General features: G+C 39.5%; 2 protein-coding genes across 2 annotated transcripts; one reads left to right on the top strand and one right to left on the bottom strand.

The window, feature by feature from the left end:
• Positions 1–6: 6 nt before the first annotated feature.
• On the bottom strand, positions 7–1,866 carry cfap276 (cilia and flagella associated protein 276). Its single transcript, XM_018665970.2, has 5 exons — positions 1,655–1,866; positions 785–901; positions 561–676; positions 334–443; positions 7–238 (listed from the first exon to the last, which is right to left on the bottom strand). Exons 1-4 carry the CDS (start codon positions 1,727–1,729, stop codon positions 341–343), a joined length of 411 nt encoding a protein of 136 aa, XP_018521486.1. The 5' UTR covers positions 1,730–1,866; the 3' UTR covers positions 7–238; positions 334–340.
• Positions 1,867–2,778: 912 nt separating this feature from the next.
• On the top strand, positions 2,779–16,259 carry elapor1 (endosome-lysosome associated apoptosis and autophagy regulator 1). The gene is given in 23 exon segments (XM_018665966.1): positions 2,779–2,891; positions 4,986–5,106; positions 5,264–5,444; positions 5,577–5,724; positions 5,818–5,898; positions 5,999–6,104; positions 6,208–6,357; positions 6,649–6,737; positions 6,907–7,084; positions 8,046–8,174; positions 8,467–8,557; positions 8,655–8,760; positions 8,871–8,933; positions 8,935–9,009; positions 10,335–10,592; positions 11,902–12,078; positions 12,167–12,317; positions 13,260–13,353; positions 13,555–13,656; positions 13,859–13,985; positions 14,306–14,484; positions 14,625–14,790; positions 14,879–16,259. Coding segments are annotated over 23 exon segments (2,871 nt in total). The 5' UTR covers positions 2,779–2,879; the 3' UTR covers positions 14,966–16,259.
• The last annotated feature ends 67 nt before the right edge of the window (positions 16,260–16,326 follow it).

Raw genomic sequence — 16,326 nt, 5'->3', positions numbered from 1 at the left:
ATACCATATGGAAAAACACGAGCAGGACAAAATTCCACTGAAAGAACTCCTTTATTTGTGGATGTTGGTAGCAGATAGAGACAGTGGTGCTGGAAGCTGCCATGGCGAAGCCCTTGTTTGAAATTGCTTGCGGAGGATTAATAGGACATTGTATTGGTATTTTGGACACATTTTGCTCCAGACAAAGCCAGATTCTCTCCAGACTCAGTGGGTTTAGGTCAGAGTTGGTTGCACCGGTCTAAGATTAAATCAGAAGCATTAGGTTTGTTAATGTTTGTTTCTAGACACAGACATCATCTGCTGTGATGATAAGTGTGATTATGATAATCTTACCTGTACTTCACTTGATGCTGTAGATGGAGCGTCTCTGTGGGTCGACCCACACTCTGATGTCTTCCTCTCGTTCCTTTTCCAGCTTTTCCTGGTTTGCGTTTTCCTCTTTCCTGCAAATCAACATGAAAAATTATTAATTTAACACAGTTCAATTAGACTCCTGCAATGCCACTACCAGCACAGTGAAGTTGTGCAGCCAGTCTATGACAAACATCACAAACAGCCACCTGAGGTTCTCAGATAAGGTCTTCCTTTGGTATAACATCTGGTTCTTACTCCAGAAGAAGTCCTTGTTGTGATCGTAGACCGACCTCAGCTGGAAGTCGAGGCTGTCGTTTGGAGCCTGAGGTCAAAAAAGGGGCGTGTTCAAAATACAGAAGGTGCATTCGCCTTCAAATATTTGTTTGATTTCATAAATAAAAGTCAAATTCCCTCCCTCCCTGGTGCTTACCTGGACCTCATAAGGTGTAACACTCCGCTGGGTGCTGGCAAAAGTGGCTTTATCATGGAGGCGACTCCAGGGTTCCTCTGTTTGGGCAATGTGTGTTGGTTTATTATAGGTTTTTCTCTGCATGGCAAGGCAAAGGAGGAGAAACGTATTTCAAATTTACAAAGAAATCATATCTATTTGATGAAAATGACATCAAATGATGTGCAACTTTTATTGCTAAAGATCATTTTAAGACCTGGACTGATTAATCTCCATAATAAGCCAACAATGACTGAGCTCAAACATGTCACATGAGTGTGTTGCTTAAGGTAATACCCATAGTGAACAAACATACCTCAAATTTTAAATGTTATATTCAAAATATAAAACATTTGAAAGTGCAGTTTGCTAGGGAACCGCAGAGAGAAATGTGGCAGTTTTTGAATCTCATCTTCAAGAGGATCTCTGTGTCAAAATACACTTAAGACCTTAATTATTTGTTTTGAAAGTATATTCCTAAACTGATTTGTGTTTAATCAAATTAATACAAACTTAACCAAGGGCCGTCTGGGGGATAATAGGGGCCTATGAACTAATTTTGTCCGCAGGGTTCCCTGTGATCATATAACTCATTTCCAGTATTAAACAAAAACACAGATTATAGTTAGTGGACTGTGCCCATTCAAAACAACAGAAGTTCATAGTAAGACATCTCTCTCTCTTGCACGTTGTTTAATTAAGGAAAAAAATGCTGAGTATAAAAACAGTCAGGATCAAATATGGATTTTGAAACTGAACTATCTCGACGTTTAGCTTAGCATTTAGCTTACGTTTTGTTTGGTTACTATGAATATCAAACAAACAGGAGGTCATTATCAGAAGAAAACCCACCTGCTGCGGTCTGAAGCCGCTGAGAGTGAAGCCGTTTTCAAACTTAGGAGAAGGAAAAGGATCCCGGCTTGACATCTTTAATGACAGCTCGATGCTCGCCAAACAAAACACATAATATATCCAGAGTTTTGTTGTTGTTGTAGCTTCTGAGCTACCCTAGCTAACCTCGGGATGTTTGCAACCTGGTTTCTAAGCAACCAGAAACGTCCGGTTAAACCTTTCAAAATAATATGACGACCGTTCTCCTCCTCCCACATGTCAGGGGCCCATTTAATCAGGACGGTGATGTTAAACCTGAGTGTTTACAACAGTGGTGGAAAGTAACTAAGTCCATTAGCTCAAGTGCTGTACTTATTTTTGATAGGTTTTTCTTATACATTTTTCTTACAAAACTTATGTCCCGTTTCTAAAATAAAATACATTGTTCAATGCACAAAATCTCCCTTTCATCAAGTAATTTTAGTCTGTAACTATTTCTCATTCCTCCATTCTGTCTTGTCTCAAGCTACCCTGCTTTCAAGAGCAAATTAAACAAATTCATTTTAACTTATTTTAGATTTGAGATTTTGCCCCACAGAAGAAATTATACTTATTTTTATGTTTAAAATAACGACAACACATTAATACATCAGTAATAATAAGGATTATCCTATAATCTTAAATTGATGTACAATACAACACCGGCAACTAACCTTTTTCCCCCTCTATAATGAATACTTTTACTTTTGATATTTTAAATACACTTTGCCGACATTACTAATGTAATTTTACATAACAATGATGTTGACTGCAGGACTTGCTAGTAATTGAGTATTTTTCACAGTGTGGTATTTTTCCTTTTTCCACCACTATTTTATAAACTCACCGCTTAAAGCCACCAGTCGTTTTTAAAGTAGGTGTAACCAAGTTTTTGTTTCTTCTGCAAGATTATTGCCGATAACAGTTCAATTCAATTGTACATATCCAAATAATACCAGCAGAAGGCAGGTAAAGCGGTCTATTGTGGTCCAACCGTGAGCCCTTAAAAAATATAGGCCAATCATCTCCCAGTGTTTGTTCACCACCCGCCTCCTCCGCACCTGAGGGCGCAGGCCAACCCTCGTCCTCTCCTCCGTCTTCATCACTTCAACACTGACAGAGGAGGCAACGATGCTGCGAGGTCCTGGTACACCTGAGCCACATTTTACCGTGGCTGCTTTTTGCACAGACCTCTGCGGATTTGCCCATGTGCAAAGAGGTGAGGAGTTTATCTTGTTTTTATTCTTATGGATTATGAATATCAACCCAGACAAAGTTAAGATTACTCACAGGGGCCAGTTCCTCTTATCATATGCACACAAAGGTTTCATCGGATTAATTGGTGGAACTTTATAGAAGCAGTCTTATCAGCAGTTGAAGATTTAATTATAAACCAACAAATGATTCAACTTGTTGAAGTGCAAAGAGATGTGTGATAATTTGGAAGAAAGTCCAGCCTGCTGTGCCATGTGGACGTTACCTGTAAGCCTAAATAATGATATTTGCCTGCAAAAGGATAACTGAGCTAAAGCCTCCTAAACAAATTCACCCCAGCACTGCCTGATAATTCGAGGAAACCTGTTCAAGGACTGTGTTTTAAATGAAATAATAATAATAAAAAGCTGGCTTTAAACACAAATAAAGAAAAACGAACATTTTCTTAAGGGAGTTTTGAATAGGTAGATTCCAACAGTCTGTTTTAGCAGAACTAGTGAAACTCCCTAACATATTGCCTGTGGGAGATGAACATATGTTTACTTTTCAAGTGTTTGAATTACATCAGTCATTCACTTGTGCTGGTTTCAGTCTTGTTACAGTGATCAAACACTTGTTTTACTAGATCTACCATATGCTACTCTGTCCTCTGTGCTCTCCTCACCTCTCTGTATCTAGTTTCAGTTTGCATATTAACAGCACTGTTTGATAATACTCAAAGCATTTCTTTTTTTTATCAGCTTACTTTAGAGTGTGTAGTGCCAGAGAGCTGTACGCTTTTATTTTAAGTTTTGTGAACTACTAAAGGTTGATTTAAGTAAGGGGCCCTGGTGGCTACTTTTTCCAGGTGAGTTTGTTTCCATGCCAGTCCAGTGACCATGAGGCATGGCGGTCATGATGTCCTGTTGCCTTGGTTTCCTCATGTTTGTTAAAAGGCGGTGATTAGGCCCCAGGACATCTCCAGTTTGATGCATTTTTTCATCAGATCCTCCCACCCAGACCCACGTTCATCTGATACCTTAACCACAGCTAATGTAGCAGCTCTAATCGAAAACACAGACCCAGAGGAGCACTGCTGCTGCTGCTGTGCTTCTGTTAACTATTAATCCCACAAGGCCACGTGTGGTCTTGGATTAGGAAGAGTGACCTTCCTAGGAACATTACAGTCTTTTGTTGACCAATGACCAAATCTTAAGATAGCGATGTGCATCTGCTCAGCATTCACGACTCCTTTCAGAAGGTGTTAGATCAACAAGATAACCTTAATCGTTATGTCATGACCCAAATCGCATAATTATGGGTGGGTCAGTGTTTGTCAGTCACCTACTGTAAGTATATTCAAAAGGTCAAAGCATGACAGACAAAAGCTCCTGCTGTCTCCAAAGAGCTGCTGCAACACCGAAGTTAAATGTTTACAAAGGGATTGGACCCCTCCTCCCTCCCCCCCTTCGCCAGGTAAATAAACCCTGAAACCCTGAAGGTGCAGAGTTGCAGCACATCCTTGATGAGTGAGATTAAAACAACAGTTGAGGCGGCCTCCTGGGCAAATATTAGCCTCGAATTTTATTTGTAAAGGAGGCTGGACTGGTTTTGGAAAAGAAAAAAATTCCAGAGATATAAACCAATCTCATGGCCTATTTTTACCTCAATTAACCTCGACTCCCTCTCACATGCTGGTTTTCATCCTTTGTAGAGCTGCAACAATTAGTTGATTAATCAATTAGTTGATCATCAGAAAATTAATTGGCAACAATTATAATATTAGATTAGATGTTTTGTTGTTGTTCTAGGATCTCAGATGTGAGGATTTAATGCTTTTCTGTGTCATACATGTGTCGCACAGTAAACTGAATATTTTTGGGTTTTGGACAGTTGGTTGGCCGTCATCATCGACTGTGAGAAATTAAAATGAACATTTTTTACTTTTTAAAACATTTTGTAGATAACCATAACCATATTAACGGGCAGATTAAATGATGATCAATAAATAACTTGTAGCCCTTCTCCTTAATGTATCAATCTCATTTATTTAATGCTGTGCATATGGTGGGTTTTTATCCAGCTGTGTGAAACTCACACCTGTATTATGTCTCTGCAGTCAGACTATCACTTTGAGTACACAGAGTGTGACGTACTCGGGTCACGATGGAGAGTGGCGGTTCCCAACAAAGCCGACACGTGCACAGGTCTACCTGATCCAGTCAAAGGCACTCAGTGCAGTGAGTTTCCTGCTCTTACATGTTATTTTATTCTCTAAACCTTTGGCCTGTATGACAGCTTCAGTGTGTTAATAATAAACTGCATCTGTTCATTGCCGTGTGTTCATCTTAATGAAGCCTCTCCTCTCTGTTCCTGCCCTTTCTTTTCCTCTTACAGCCTTCTCCTGTAGTGAGGGCGAGTTCCTCGACATGCAGTCGCAGCAGTGCCAGAAGTGTGCTGCAGGCACCTATTCTCTGGGCACCAGTGTGGCCTTTGATGAGTGGGACAGCCTACCGACAAGTTTTGTCACACACGGGGTGACGACAAACGGTGGGGATGGCCACACAGACTGCTCCAAGTTAGTACATACTGTACCTCTGTTGTTCATGTCTTTATTTTTTCTTTTGTCGTTATTGATCGATCGACGTCCTCAGCGTTTCTTGGTTTCAAGAAGCTCATCAAAAAGTTTCTGCTGCTGATGTTTTTCTAGCTCAACCTGGACACCAAAGGACGACTACATAGCATCAAACACAGATGAGTGCACCGCAGTGCTGTCCTATGCTGTGAGTCTGAAGCAACCTGGAACTGTGTCCTTTGAGTATTTCTACCCTGACAACAGTATCTACTTTGAGTTCTTTGTAAGTGTTTTAAAACGTCACGTTGATGTTGAAAAAGATGGCTGTCTTTAGGGAGGGTATTTTTTGGTGACCTCTCACTCTTCTCTCCTGCAGGTTCAGAACGACCAGTGTCAGTCCACAGACTCTGAAAGCCGGTGGATGAAGACCTCAGAGAACAACTGGAGTAAATACAGGGTTTGTCCATGCATAGCTTTAGTACCACGTCACACCTTTTGTCTTTTCTCCTCTCTATCTGCCCTGTTCCTCTTTCATTTTTCAAACTGACTTTGCGCAGGTTGACCTGAACAATGGCAATAATGTGCTGTACTGGAGAACCACTGGGTACACTCTGCAGGGCAGTGTTGTCAAACCTGTGCTGCTGAGAAACATCGCCATTTCAGGTAGATTAACACCTGTAGAGTGTGGCGTTCTAAACATCTGTTCATTCCTCTGCTCCTTTTTTTTTGGTTAATGATTAAAAGTTGAGTAATGCTTTTCTTCCAGGGGTGGCCTACACATCAGAGTGTTTCCACTGTAAGCCTGGCACCCATAGTGCAAAACCAGGATCCGCCCGCTGTGCCCCCTGCCCTGCTGATACCTACTCCACCAAGGGTGCCACTGTTTGCCATCAGTGTGAACTCGACAAATATGCAGGTACTACATCTATGTTTGCATTTCTGGTGCTCTGTCCACAAAGGAAGTCATATCAGTTACCAACATGTTCTTTAACTTGGCCTAATTTTTGTATATATGTCCGAACTTACAACTACTACGCATTTGCATGTTGCCACACGCATGTAAAATGATCTGCATGCAAATGCTGCATGTATTGCTCAAGAGGTTTCAGAGTGTGTATGACTTATCACTGGATCTTAACGTGAGCTGTGTTCTCCCTTGTCCCCGCCGGCTGTTTCCCCTGGCTTAGTTTTTTTTATTTTTTTACAGAGGCTGGTTCAGGGAGCTGCAAACCAAGACCTGCGTGTACAAACAGTGACTACTTCTACACACACACTCCCTGTGACTCTGAGGGAAAGGTAATCACTTTCAGAATCCTGCTAGTCACAACCATCTGGTGTAACTATTGGGTTTCCTTCAATATAAATCATCTGGGCTGATTGTGTGTGTGTGTGTGTGTGTGTGTGTGTCACAGAGCCACTGCCGATTTCTTTCATTTATTAATGTCTGGCTTGTTGTGTGTCTCAGACTCGGCTCATGTACAAGTGGATTGAACCTAAGATCTGCAACGAGACCATTGAAGGAGCGGTGAGTCTTCCTGCATCGGGGGAGAAGCAAACCTGTCCACCATGTAACCCGGGTTTCTTTGTCACCAACTCCTCCACCTGTGAACCCTGCACCCACGGTTTCTACTCAAATGGAACAGGTACAGAATCAATGCACTTACCTACAATCCATTTTCATGTGATTTATGTTGTCCTCATGGGTTTATTTTGCACAGACATACACGTGCTGATCATTTGACCCTAAATAACATTTAATATTATTTCATTAACAGCCAATTTACAAGTTTGTGCCAAAACAGTGACAATTTGGCATTAAAAATTTGATCAGACGTTTTAAGTGCAGAAAACAAGACAGAACCGAGTAATCACCAAACCCATGTAAAGTCAGTAGATAGATAAATAAATAGATGTCAAATATACACACAGATATTCATTTACTTATACATCCTCTCACATTTACTGTATATACAAACGTCAATACACAGTGTTAAGCAAGGTTTTATTTAAGGCTGCTATGACTGAAGGGACAAAACTCCTGCCAAAGCAAACGCTCCTACATTTTAGAGTCAAACAAGTAATGTGAAGTGGTGATTGACAAGGTGATCATTGTCATTTGACTCGGTGAGTGATGTGCATGTGAAGGCTCTGTTGTCGAAGTCTGAGAGGCCAAGTCTAGTGATGCTGTTGATTTTGGAGGAGGAGGTATCTCTGATGCTGCTCAGTTTGTTTTTGCTGAAGATGGTTAGCAAGGTGGAGAAGCAACAGAGTTGTGCTTTGGTCCAACAGCATATATTAAAGAAAAATATATAGTCAAGTTTTATTTATATAGCCCAATATCTCAAATCACAAATCCTCTGTAAACCCTGTAATTTGGATGAGAAACCTTGTTTTATACTGACAGTTAAGAGTTTAGATCTGTTCGTAAAGATTTTAATGGTGTTTTTTTTCAACACTGGGCCTTTTTTATTGTCACATTCAAACTCAGCATAAAGCCTAATAGTAGTGCTATCTAATCTCTATTTTATCCATCTTTGAAGTACATACCTGCACATACTAAATCTAACCACTGACACACAGTAATAAGACATTATTTACTCACAGCCTGTGCTGAGTGCCCTGTTGGCACGGAGCCGGTGATGGGCTTCGAGTACAAATGGTGGAACACGATGCCAAGTAACATGAAGAGCTCCATCTACAGACGAGAGTTCAGCAACTCTGACCACAGCACAGGTAAGAGACTTAATATTAAGCCACGCAGAGTAGGAGGCGGCAGACAACAGAGAAACTGACTTTATACTCTCTTAATGACCTCAGAGTGATGCTGAATGAAAATAATCACCTGTCAAAAAATACTCTAAGGTACCTCTTTAAACAGAAAATGGCTTAAGTTATTAAAACAGGTAGAGGTTGAAGGACTGCACATATTTTTCACCCTGGAATGTATGAGTGTGTGTGTGTGTACTCTTGGTTGGACAGCATAGGAGTGTGTTACTGTTTTTTTTTTTTAAATTTGTAATCACAGCATGGGAAGTGGCTGGAGAGTACGTCTACACTACCCCTGGGGATCAGGACACAGACTATATGATGCTGGTGCTCACTGTCTCTGGATACAGGTGAAGTCAAGAATTACACATAAAATTCTACATACAAACAGAGTGCACTGTAGCACAGTGTAGGAAAAGCTGAATGAAATGTCACGTGTCTCCGCAGGCTGCCTCAGTCAATGGCCAAAGACAGCGAGAGGAGTGAACTATCTCGCATCACCTTTGTTTTTGAGACCACGTGTACAGCTGACTGCAAATTTTACTTCCTAGCTGTGAGTGAAAATAACAGATTTTGTCACATGTATGGTTCAGGTGATGATAAAGACAAGAAATTTGTATGAATGAGTATGAATATACATGATGTGAATGTGCCTCTCCGCAGGGTTATAATGAGTGGAATAATGATGTGGTGGAGCAGTGGAAAGGCAGCGCCAAGAAACAGTCCGTACGCCTACCTGATCCAGAGCAACAGTACCGTCACCTTCACATGGACATTTAAACGAACAGACGAATTTAACATGGTGAGACACAACAGCACATCCCAGATATCAGTGTTGATGTCTGATCTTCCAGCAGTTTCACTCACTGAGCCTGTTTTTTAAAATTAATTCAATTAATTAATTCAGATAAAGTCTGGGCCAGGAGCGCAGCACAAACAGAATTGGCTGTAGTGTATTCCAACTTGACAGAGGCTTTCAAATTCTAGCTGAGTTTAAGTTTAGGGTTGATTAATAAACTGGGATCAAAAACGGCTGCACCTCCACCTCCACAGCTGGTGCCTGGGGGAATGTGAGTACTAATATGACTGGGGGGGAGTAGATTTGTTTAGGCTGACGTACTCAATCCTGATACAGCCAGATTTCAGTAAGACAAAATAAATCAATGTGATAATCTGATATTAAGTCATTTATTAGTACAGCTTTGGATGAGAGAGAAAAGTAATATTCTTAAACGTCAGAGAGAATTCTGATTATCTGGTGTCGTATAATAGTATAACCTCATTTAAACAGTGCATGAGCAGCTGCAAGAGAACAAGAAGGTGAAGCACACAGAATGGCTGTAAATGTTGTATTTACAGTATTGTCGGTTTGATTCCCAAATATTGCACTTAACTCTAGAGGGCAGTCTGGAGCTGTGTGTCAGCTTCAGAAAAATCTAAATTACCTTTGTACCACATGAGTACTGAGTACAAAATATACTGTGGTGGAAGAAGTTCTCAGATGTTTTACTTTCACATTCATGCATTTAATGTTTTACTTAAGTAAAAGTACAAGAGTATTAACATCAGAAAAAAGTACAAGAGTTGACTCTTTCATTATACAGAATTGCTTTTCTAAAAATAATAGAAATTATATTTTTGGATTAAAGTTATTGATGTATTAATGTGTAAGAATCATTTGAATGTTGCAGCTTGTGATTTAATCATTTAATATCCTACTAGGTAGTTTGTGCCTTTTCCTCAGGGGATCAGTCAAGTCATATCTTCATCTAACACATCATAATGATGATTATTGATTATTGTTGATTATTTTCATATGTCTAATCTGAATCTGTTAAGTAATAAGTAACAAAAGTAAATACATGTAGTAAAGTAATAAGTACAATATCTGCCTCTGAATTGTAGAAGAGTAGATATAGAAAGTAGCAGAAAATGGAAATACTTAACTCAAATACAAACACCTTAAGTTGTACTGAAGAACAGTTCTTGATTGAATGTTTTTAGTTACTTTCCACCACTGAAAACTTATATAGTCTTCCAATCTGTTCCTTTAAGCAGAGCAGACAGTCACACGCTTTGTAGAGCAGGTCAGCTGGAGAATGATTCCTAATGTTTCTCTTCCTGCAGGAGAGGAAGTACAGCGGCGACGTTGCAAAGATCTACTCCATCCACATCACCAATGTGATCGGAGGTGTAGCCTCACAGTGTCGCCGCTGTGCCCTGAGCTCTGCTAACTCCGCCTGTGTTCCCTGTCCGCCGGGACACTACATGGTCAGTGGGACGGGAGTGTGTAGGAGATGCTCGGTGAACACTTTCATCAGGGCTGACCAGCCTGTAGGAGAAGCCGCCTGTGTTCAGTGTGGTCCCAACACACGGACCAACAAAGTAAGGAGAATGAAATCCTGCCCATTGAAGAAGCCTGAATACAAAGCTGTGACTAAGTCTGTCAGTGCACAAATGTATCCAGAGCTGTTGAGGACAGAGAGATCACGTCTCACTGAGGGGAGAAAACATGTACAGAAAATATAACCAGAGAGATTAATGGATAAAAATATGAAAAAATTGAATCAGGCAATATTACAAACTTTTTAAACGCTAGTCAAAAAATAAAAAATTTGTGGCCATGAATGCATCTTCACCTCTATCTCTATTTCTATCTCTATCCATACCCATGCTGTGTCTACAGTATATTTTCAGAAATATATAGAATGCATTTTCATGCCTCACAGTTTCAAGACTTCCTGTTAATTTCTTTTATTATCCTTTTATTTCTCATTGTTTATTTTTACCCCAAAGTGAGAAACTCTTTCCATATATCATCTGAATTATATACATTAGTTAATTTACCAAATTAATTGGTCTGAAGTGTTTCTTACAGGGCTTTTTAAGTAAGATTTTAGGAACAATAGTGAAGGCTAGGCATGGAACAGTTACTGGTTTCACTGTATACTGTGGTTTGAAAAAGTCAAGGTTTCAAAACCATTGATATTTTCCATCATACCCTTCCTGCCCCCAAACACACACACACACACACACACACACACACACACACACACACACACACACACACACACACACACACACACACATTAAATTGACTGTTTTCTTTTAACAAAGAAGAATTCAGTTCTTTATGTTTTATGATCACTGACAGAATGTGCCACCCTATTGTGGGCCAAGTACTGTTTTCAAGATAAACTGTGAAAAAGAAGAAAAGATTTCAAACCACTAATATTTTCCATTATACTGTTCCTGTGATATAAAACTTGTTTTTCTTACCATTCATTTCAAAATAACTAATTTTAGAGCTTTAATTGCAATACCACTAAACTGTGAAACCGTGATATTTTAGCTTAAGGTTACCATACTGTCAGAATCTCATACTGGCTTAGTGAAGGCTTTATGCTTGATAAAGAAAGACAAAGGAAGAAAAGAAAGATTGAATTTTAATTTCCCAAATATACAGAACATCAACCCAAATCATAAACCTTCACACATAAACAAACAAAACATATTTAAAACTAAACAAAACAGAAGCCCACCATCCTAAAAACTCACACAAAAACCTTCAAAATAAGGTCTCTCTATTCTAGCCTATGTCTTATCTGAGTTTTCCACCTTAATCCACCTACTGTACACAGAATGATGATGTGTGTGTAAATGTATCTGTTGACTCTCTAACCTCATCCTCCAGGCTTATTCAGCTTGTCTCAGTGATTGTACGCTGGATGTGCAGACAAGAGGAGGAGCACCACTGCACTACGACTTCTCTCCTCTGTCCAACGTCACCAGCTTCCACAGCAGTCCCCGCTTCACCACCAAAGGCCTGAGATATTTCCATCACTTCAACGTGGGTCTGTGTGGGAAAGAGGTGAGAAAGCTGTTATCCTGGTGTTTCATTTTTTTTCTCTCTCTTTTACTCTGACGTGCATTTTGACCTGACATGTTTCCTCTTCCAGGGCCGTGTGCCAGCGACCTGTGTGGACAACGTAACAGAGAGTGGGAGAGAGGTCAAAGGTTACGTCTGCCAGTCCACTGTGGTTCCCTCTGAAATCAGGAGTCAGAGCGTGGTGTCCTCCCAGCCTTTTCTTATCGGTGACTCACTCGTCGGTAAGGACTGACTGCTGCAGCCAAGTACTGCTGTAAATAAGAGGATGTGTTTTTTCAGCAGTACACACTGGCAGCACTGTGAAGACCACACACACTGGTGGTGTGTTGAATCAGGATTTTCCACTTTTCACTTTTTCAGCACCAATGTGTGTCAATGCTCAAAAAGAGAAGCAATTTTATTACATTTTCTTGCTGGATTATCACACCAGTCTTTTGATAAATATTACCTCTTTTAAATTTAAACTCTGATTGTTAAAATGCTTATATAGTCATGCATGTTTTGATAGAGAAACAGAGAAAAGGCTTAGGGTGAGTTAACTCCTCTGTTGTTTGTACTATCACCATTAGTGCTTCAGCCACTATTTTATAGCATAGATTATTTAGTCTGCTGGTATGTGTTGTAGTATACACATATACTGTGTCACTGGTTCCCAGCCTCAGGTCTGAGGCCCCTGCACGGTGTCACAAGCTGAATATAAGGGTTTGTAAGAATATTACCAGGGTACAAAATAATCAGAACTTTTCTCATTTATTTTAGCTTATTGTGTATGACAAAATACATACAAACTTTTTCCATCAACCTCAGTTGTACTTTGTGTTCAGTACCACCACAAATGTCAACTAAGATGGTGCGCGTGATAAACAGTGATCACGGTGACACAGTTAGCATGTTAACTGTGTCACTGTAAGCATTTTGAGGTTAGCATTTCGCTCACAAACCCAAGCTTATCGTTTCATACTAATTTTACCTCCTCAGGTCTCTAAAAACTTTTTAGATGAGTGACTGCTCACAGCTCACAGACAAATACTGCCTGTAATGAGGCATCAAAATAGACATTGCTTTGTGGGGTTGCTAGAAAAAGAGGTCGGGAGCCGCTGGTTTCCACTGTGTGTGTGTCATTTATCGGATAACAAAGTGTGTTACATGTTGTTATTCTGAAGGTGTGACCACTGACACTGCGCTGAGTGGCATCTCTTCTCCAAAATGGTTGTTCCCCTCTGAGTCCAGCCTGCCAGATGTCGTATTCTACTACAAGTAAGATTACAATTTATTCTGTTTTATTCACCCACTGTGATGCTTTCAAATACACATTTTAATAGTAGATTTTTGATGTTGGAACTTTCATCATGTATAAAATAATTAAATGTAATTGATGATCAAAAACATATCACATAAAATATATCACGTGTTGCAGGGTCAAGACCTTTATTTTCATCATGTTTGTGATGTTTCCAGGTCCAGTGAGACGACTCAGGCTTGTAAACGAGGCAGGTCAGCCACCATTAGACTGAGATGCAATCCCACAGTGACTGCTAAAGACCACATCACACTGCCGAGGTATCTCGCACCATAACCAAGCTTTTTTTTTTTTTTTTGACCTGACAAGAGTCACCCTGACAACATTTGATATGACACACATGCTGTATTTCAACAGCCATAATTGTCACATGTTGAGCTCTCTGAAGCTGAGCTGTGGACAAAGTGGCTCCTTGGAGGTCATAGCTTGTAAACATCTCTCTTACCTTGTTTTCCTCCACAGTAACTGTTCAGAGGGGACGTGTGATGGTTGTAGTTTCCACTTTCTGTGGGAGAGCCAGCATGCGTGTCCGCTTTGCACCAAAAACCACTACAGAGAGATCGTCAGTGCTTGTATCCAGGGAATACAGGTAGAGAAGCGCAGGCGTGGACATACTGACAAAAATGATTTTATCTCCTATCCCCCACAAATCCATCATAGGCCAATCACAAACTCATGCTGTGTGGAAAGAAACATTTTAAAAATAACAAGTTTCAGAAAAAAATGTAGAAAATGAGGCACAAGATGGTTTGAATGATCTATTTCATGTGATCATTTTACCACAGAGACGGGAATCGTATGTTTTACTTGAGATACTGTGCTGTGCCCGTGATACAAACACACTGATGTACTAGAACAAACATAGAGCATTTAAAGGAATAGTTCAACATTTTGTGGATTTTGTTTCAGAAAACCACCTACGTGTGGCAGCAGCCGTTACAGTGTTACGGAGGAGAGTCCCTACCAGCACAAAAAGTCAGCGCTTGTGTGACTCTGGATTTCTGGCTCAAGTTTGGGGTTTCCACGGGAACGATTGCTGCTGTGCTGCTCATCAGTATCAGCTGCTATTTCTGGAAGAAGACACGCAAGTAAGACATACTGAGCTTCACACATCCTTTGGTGTTTGTTGAAGCACTGATGTGTCATAGTAGTAAATGAAAGCTAAAACCTAAACTAATTCTATGACAACATTTTGAATTGTTTTTTTTCTGTCGTCCTCCACCTGCAGACTGCAGTATAAATACTCCAAGCTGATGATGAGCTCTGGGGGTAAAGAGTGTGAGCTGCCCACTGCAGACAGCTGTGCAATAATGGAGGGAGAGGACGCTGAGGACGACCTGATGGACCTCACCAAGAAACCTTTCTTCACCAAAATTAAGTCCTTCTCACGAGAGGTCAGTAACTGCTCTATTCACACAGACACACACACTTACAGTGTAATGCTAATTTTCATGCTTCATGTTATTATCAATATTTTTTCAGAGGACGTCTGATGGATTTGACTCGGTTCCACTTAAGTCGTCATCTTTACTCCACCAACGAGATGAGGAAGACTCAGACGATGCTTAAATCAGAGGATGAACAGGTATTTCTACCAAAGTGTGGAGGAAGTGTTGGATTTTCGATGGTTTGACGTCAGTGCAGCTGCAACAGATGTCTTTGTGGACTCATAGAAAACAGAGGACTGTGAGTGCATTTTATTTATTACAAAAGACATGGGCTTACTGAGGGAGTTTTAACATAATGTAAAGAATAGCAGTTTTATTTAGTATTATTTGTCATATGTTAGGTTTCCAAATTTAATATTGAAATACAAAATCTCCATATTGGGGATATTCTGTATTTTCAAAGACCATTGTGTATTTCAAAATGATCTAAGACCCAAACTGTGGATGAACTTACACTTTTTGAGACTGTGTACATTATACATAACTGTTACTGTGTAGGCTATTTTATTTTTTTCTCTTTTTTGTCTTTATTTTTTTGTTTCATTATATCAGACATTCAGTTTAGTCTTTTAACTTTTATTTGGCAATATGTGAATTGTATTTGGCTTTTGATAACCTTTTCTGCTAGACCTATGTTTATATTATCATTTTGTTTTACTGTGAAGTAAAGACATTTTCTACACTGAAAAAGCAACAAATGTGTATCTCTAGGAATTAAGAATGACCTTTAATGCTGCCTTCAGATGCTCCTTGTAAGATCATATTGCAGAGCATGAAAAAACTATATCACTTCACATTATGTAATTATACAATACGTTTATGATAATACTTCATATGTTTATATCTGTTTTCATGTGCTTTTGATTGAAACAAATGCTTATATATCAAAAGTAATTTTTTGGTTGTTGGTTTAATTAAAATAAAATACAAACTGTGGAAATTTTAACTAAAAAACAACATATTCATTGAAAAAAAAAAAAAATCATTATACATGACCTGATACTGAAGTCAGATGGGTGGGAAACAGAAGCAGATTGTGGAGGCTGCAGATTGTGGTGCTGTTGGATTGTATAGCATTATAGGTGATTCTGATAATATCAATAAGGATAAGCTCTCTGCATGGTGCAATACAGTTCAACAGCACTACAAACTGCAGCCTCCAGAATGATCATAAAGCATTATTATCCTAATGAGGAGAGGATTTTTTTTTTGCAGGACTTGTTTAAGTGCATTAGTTTTAACTGGGTGTACCTAATATACTGACAACTGGGTATAAATGTAGAGGAGTAAAAACTACAAGATTTGTCTCAGAATAGTAGAGAAGTAGAATTATAAAGCAGAATAAAATGTAAATACTCAAGTATCTCAAATTGTACCTAAGTACAGTGCTTGATTAAATCTTTTTAGTTACTTTCCATCACTTGAATGTCTACTTTTTGTTGAGAAGGTGTCGCTTTTCTTTGTTATTTCCGGGTCACAGTT

This window comes from Lates calcarifer, linkage group LG6, assembly GCF_001640805.2.
Source record: "Lates calcarifer isolate ASB-BC8 linkage group LG6, TLL_Latcal_v3, whole genome shotgun sequence".
NCBI classification, from domain to species: domain Eukaryota; kingdom Metazoa; phylum Chordata; class Actinopteri; family Centropomidae; genus Lates; species Lates calcarifer.
Note: the sequence above shows the minus strand (reverse complement) of the source record. Positions and strands in the feature narration are given on the sequence as shown.

Coding starts and splice junctions, on each gene's coding strand:
- cfap276 (XM_018665970.2), bottom strand. CDS start 1,729: ATGTCAAGCCGGGATCCTTTTCCTTCTCCTAAGTTTGAAAACGGCTTC. Junction 902..1,654: donor GCGGCTTCAGACCGCAGCAG/GTGGGTTTTCTT, acceptor CTTGCCATGCAG/AGAAAAACCTATAATAAACC. Junction 444..560: donor ACCTTATCTGAGAACCTCAG/GTGGCTGTTTGT, acceptor GTTGATTTGCAG/GAAAGAGGAAAACGCAAACC.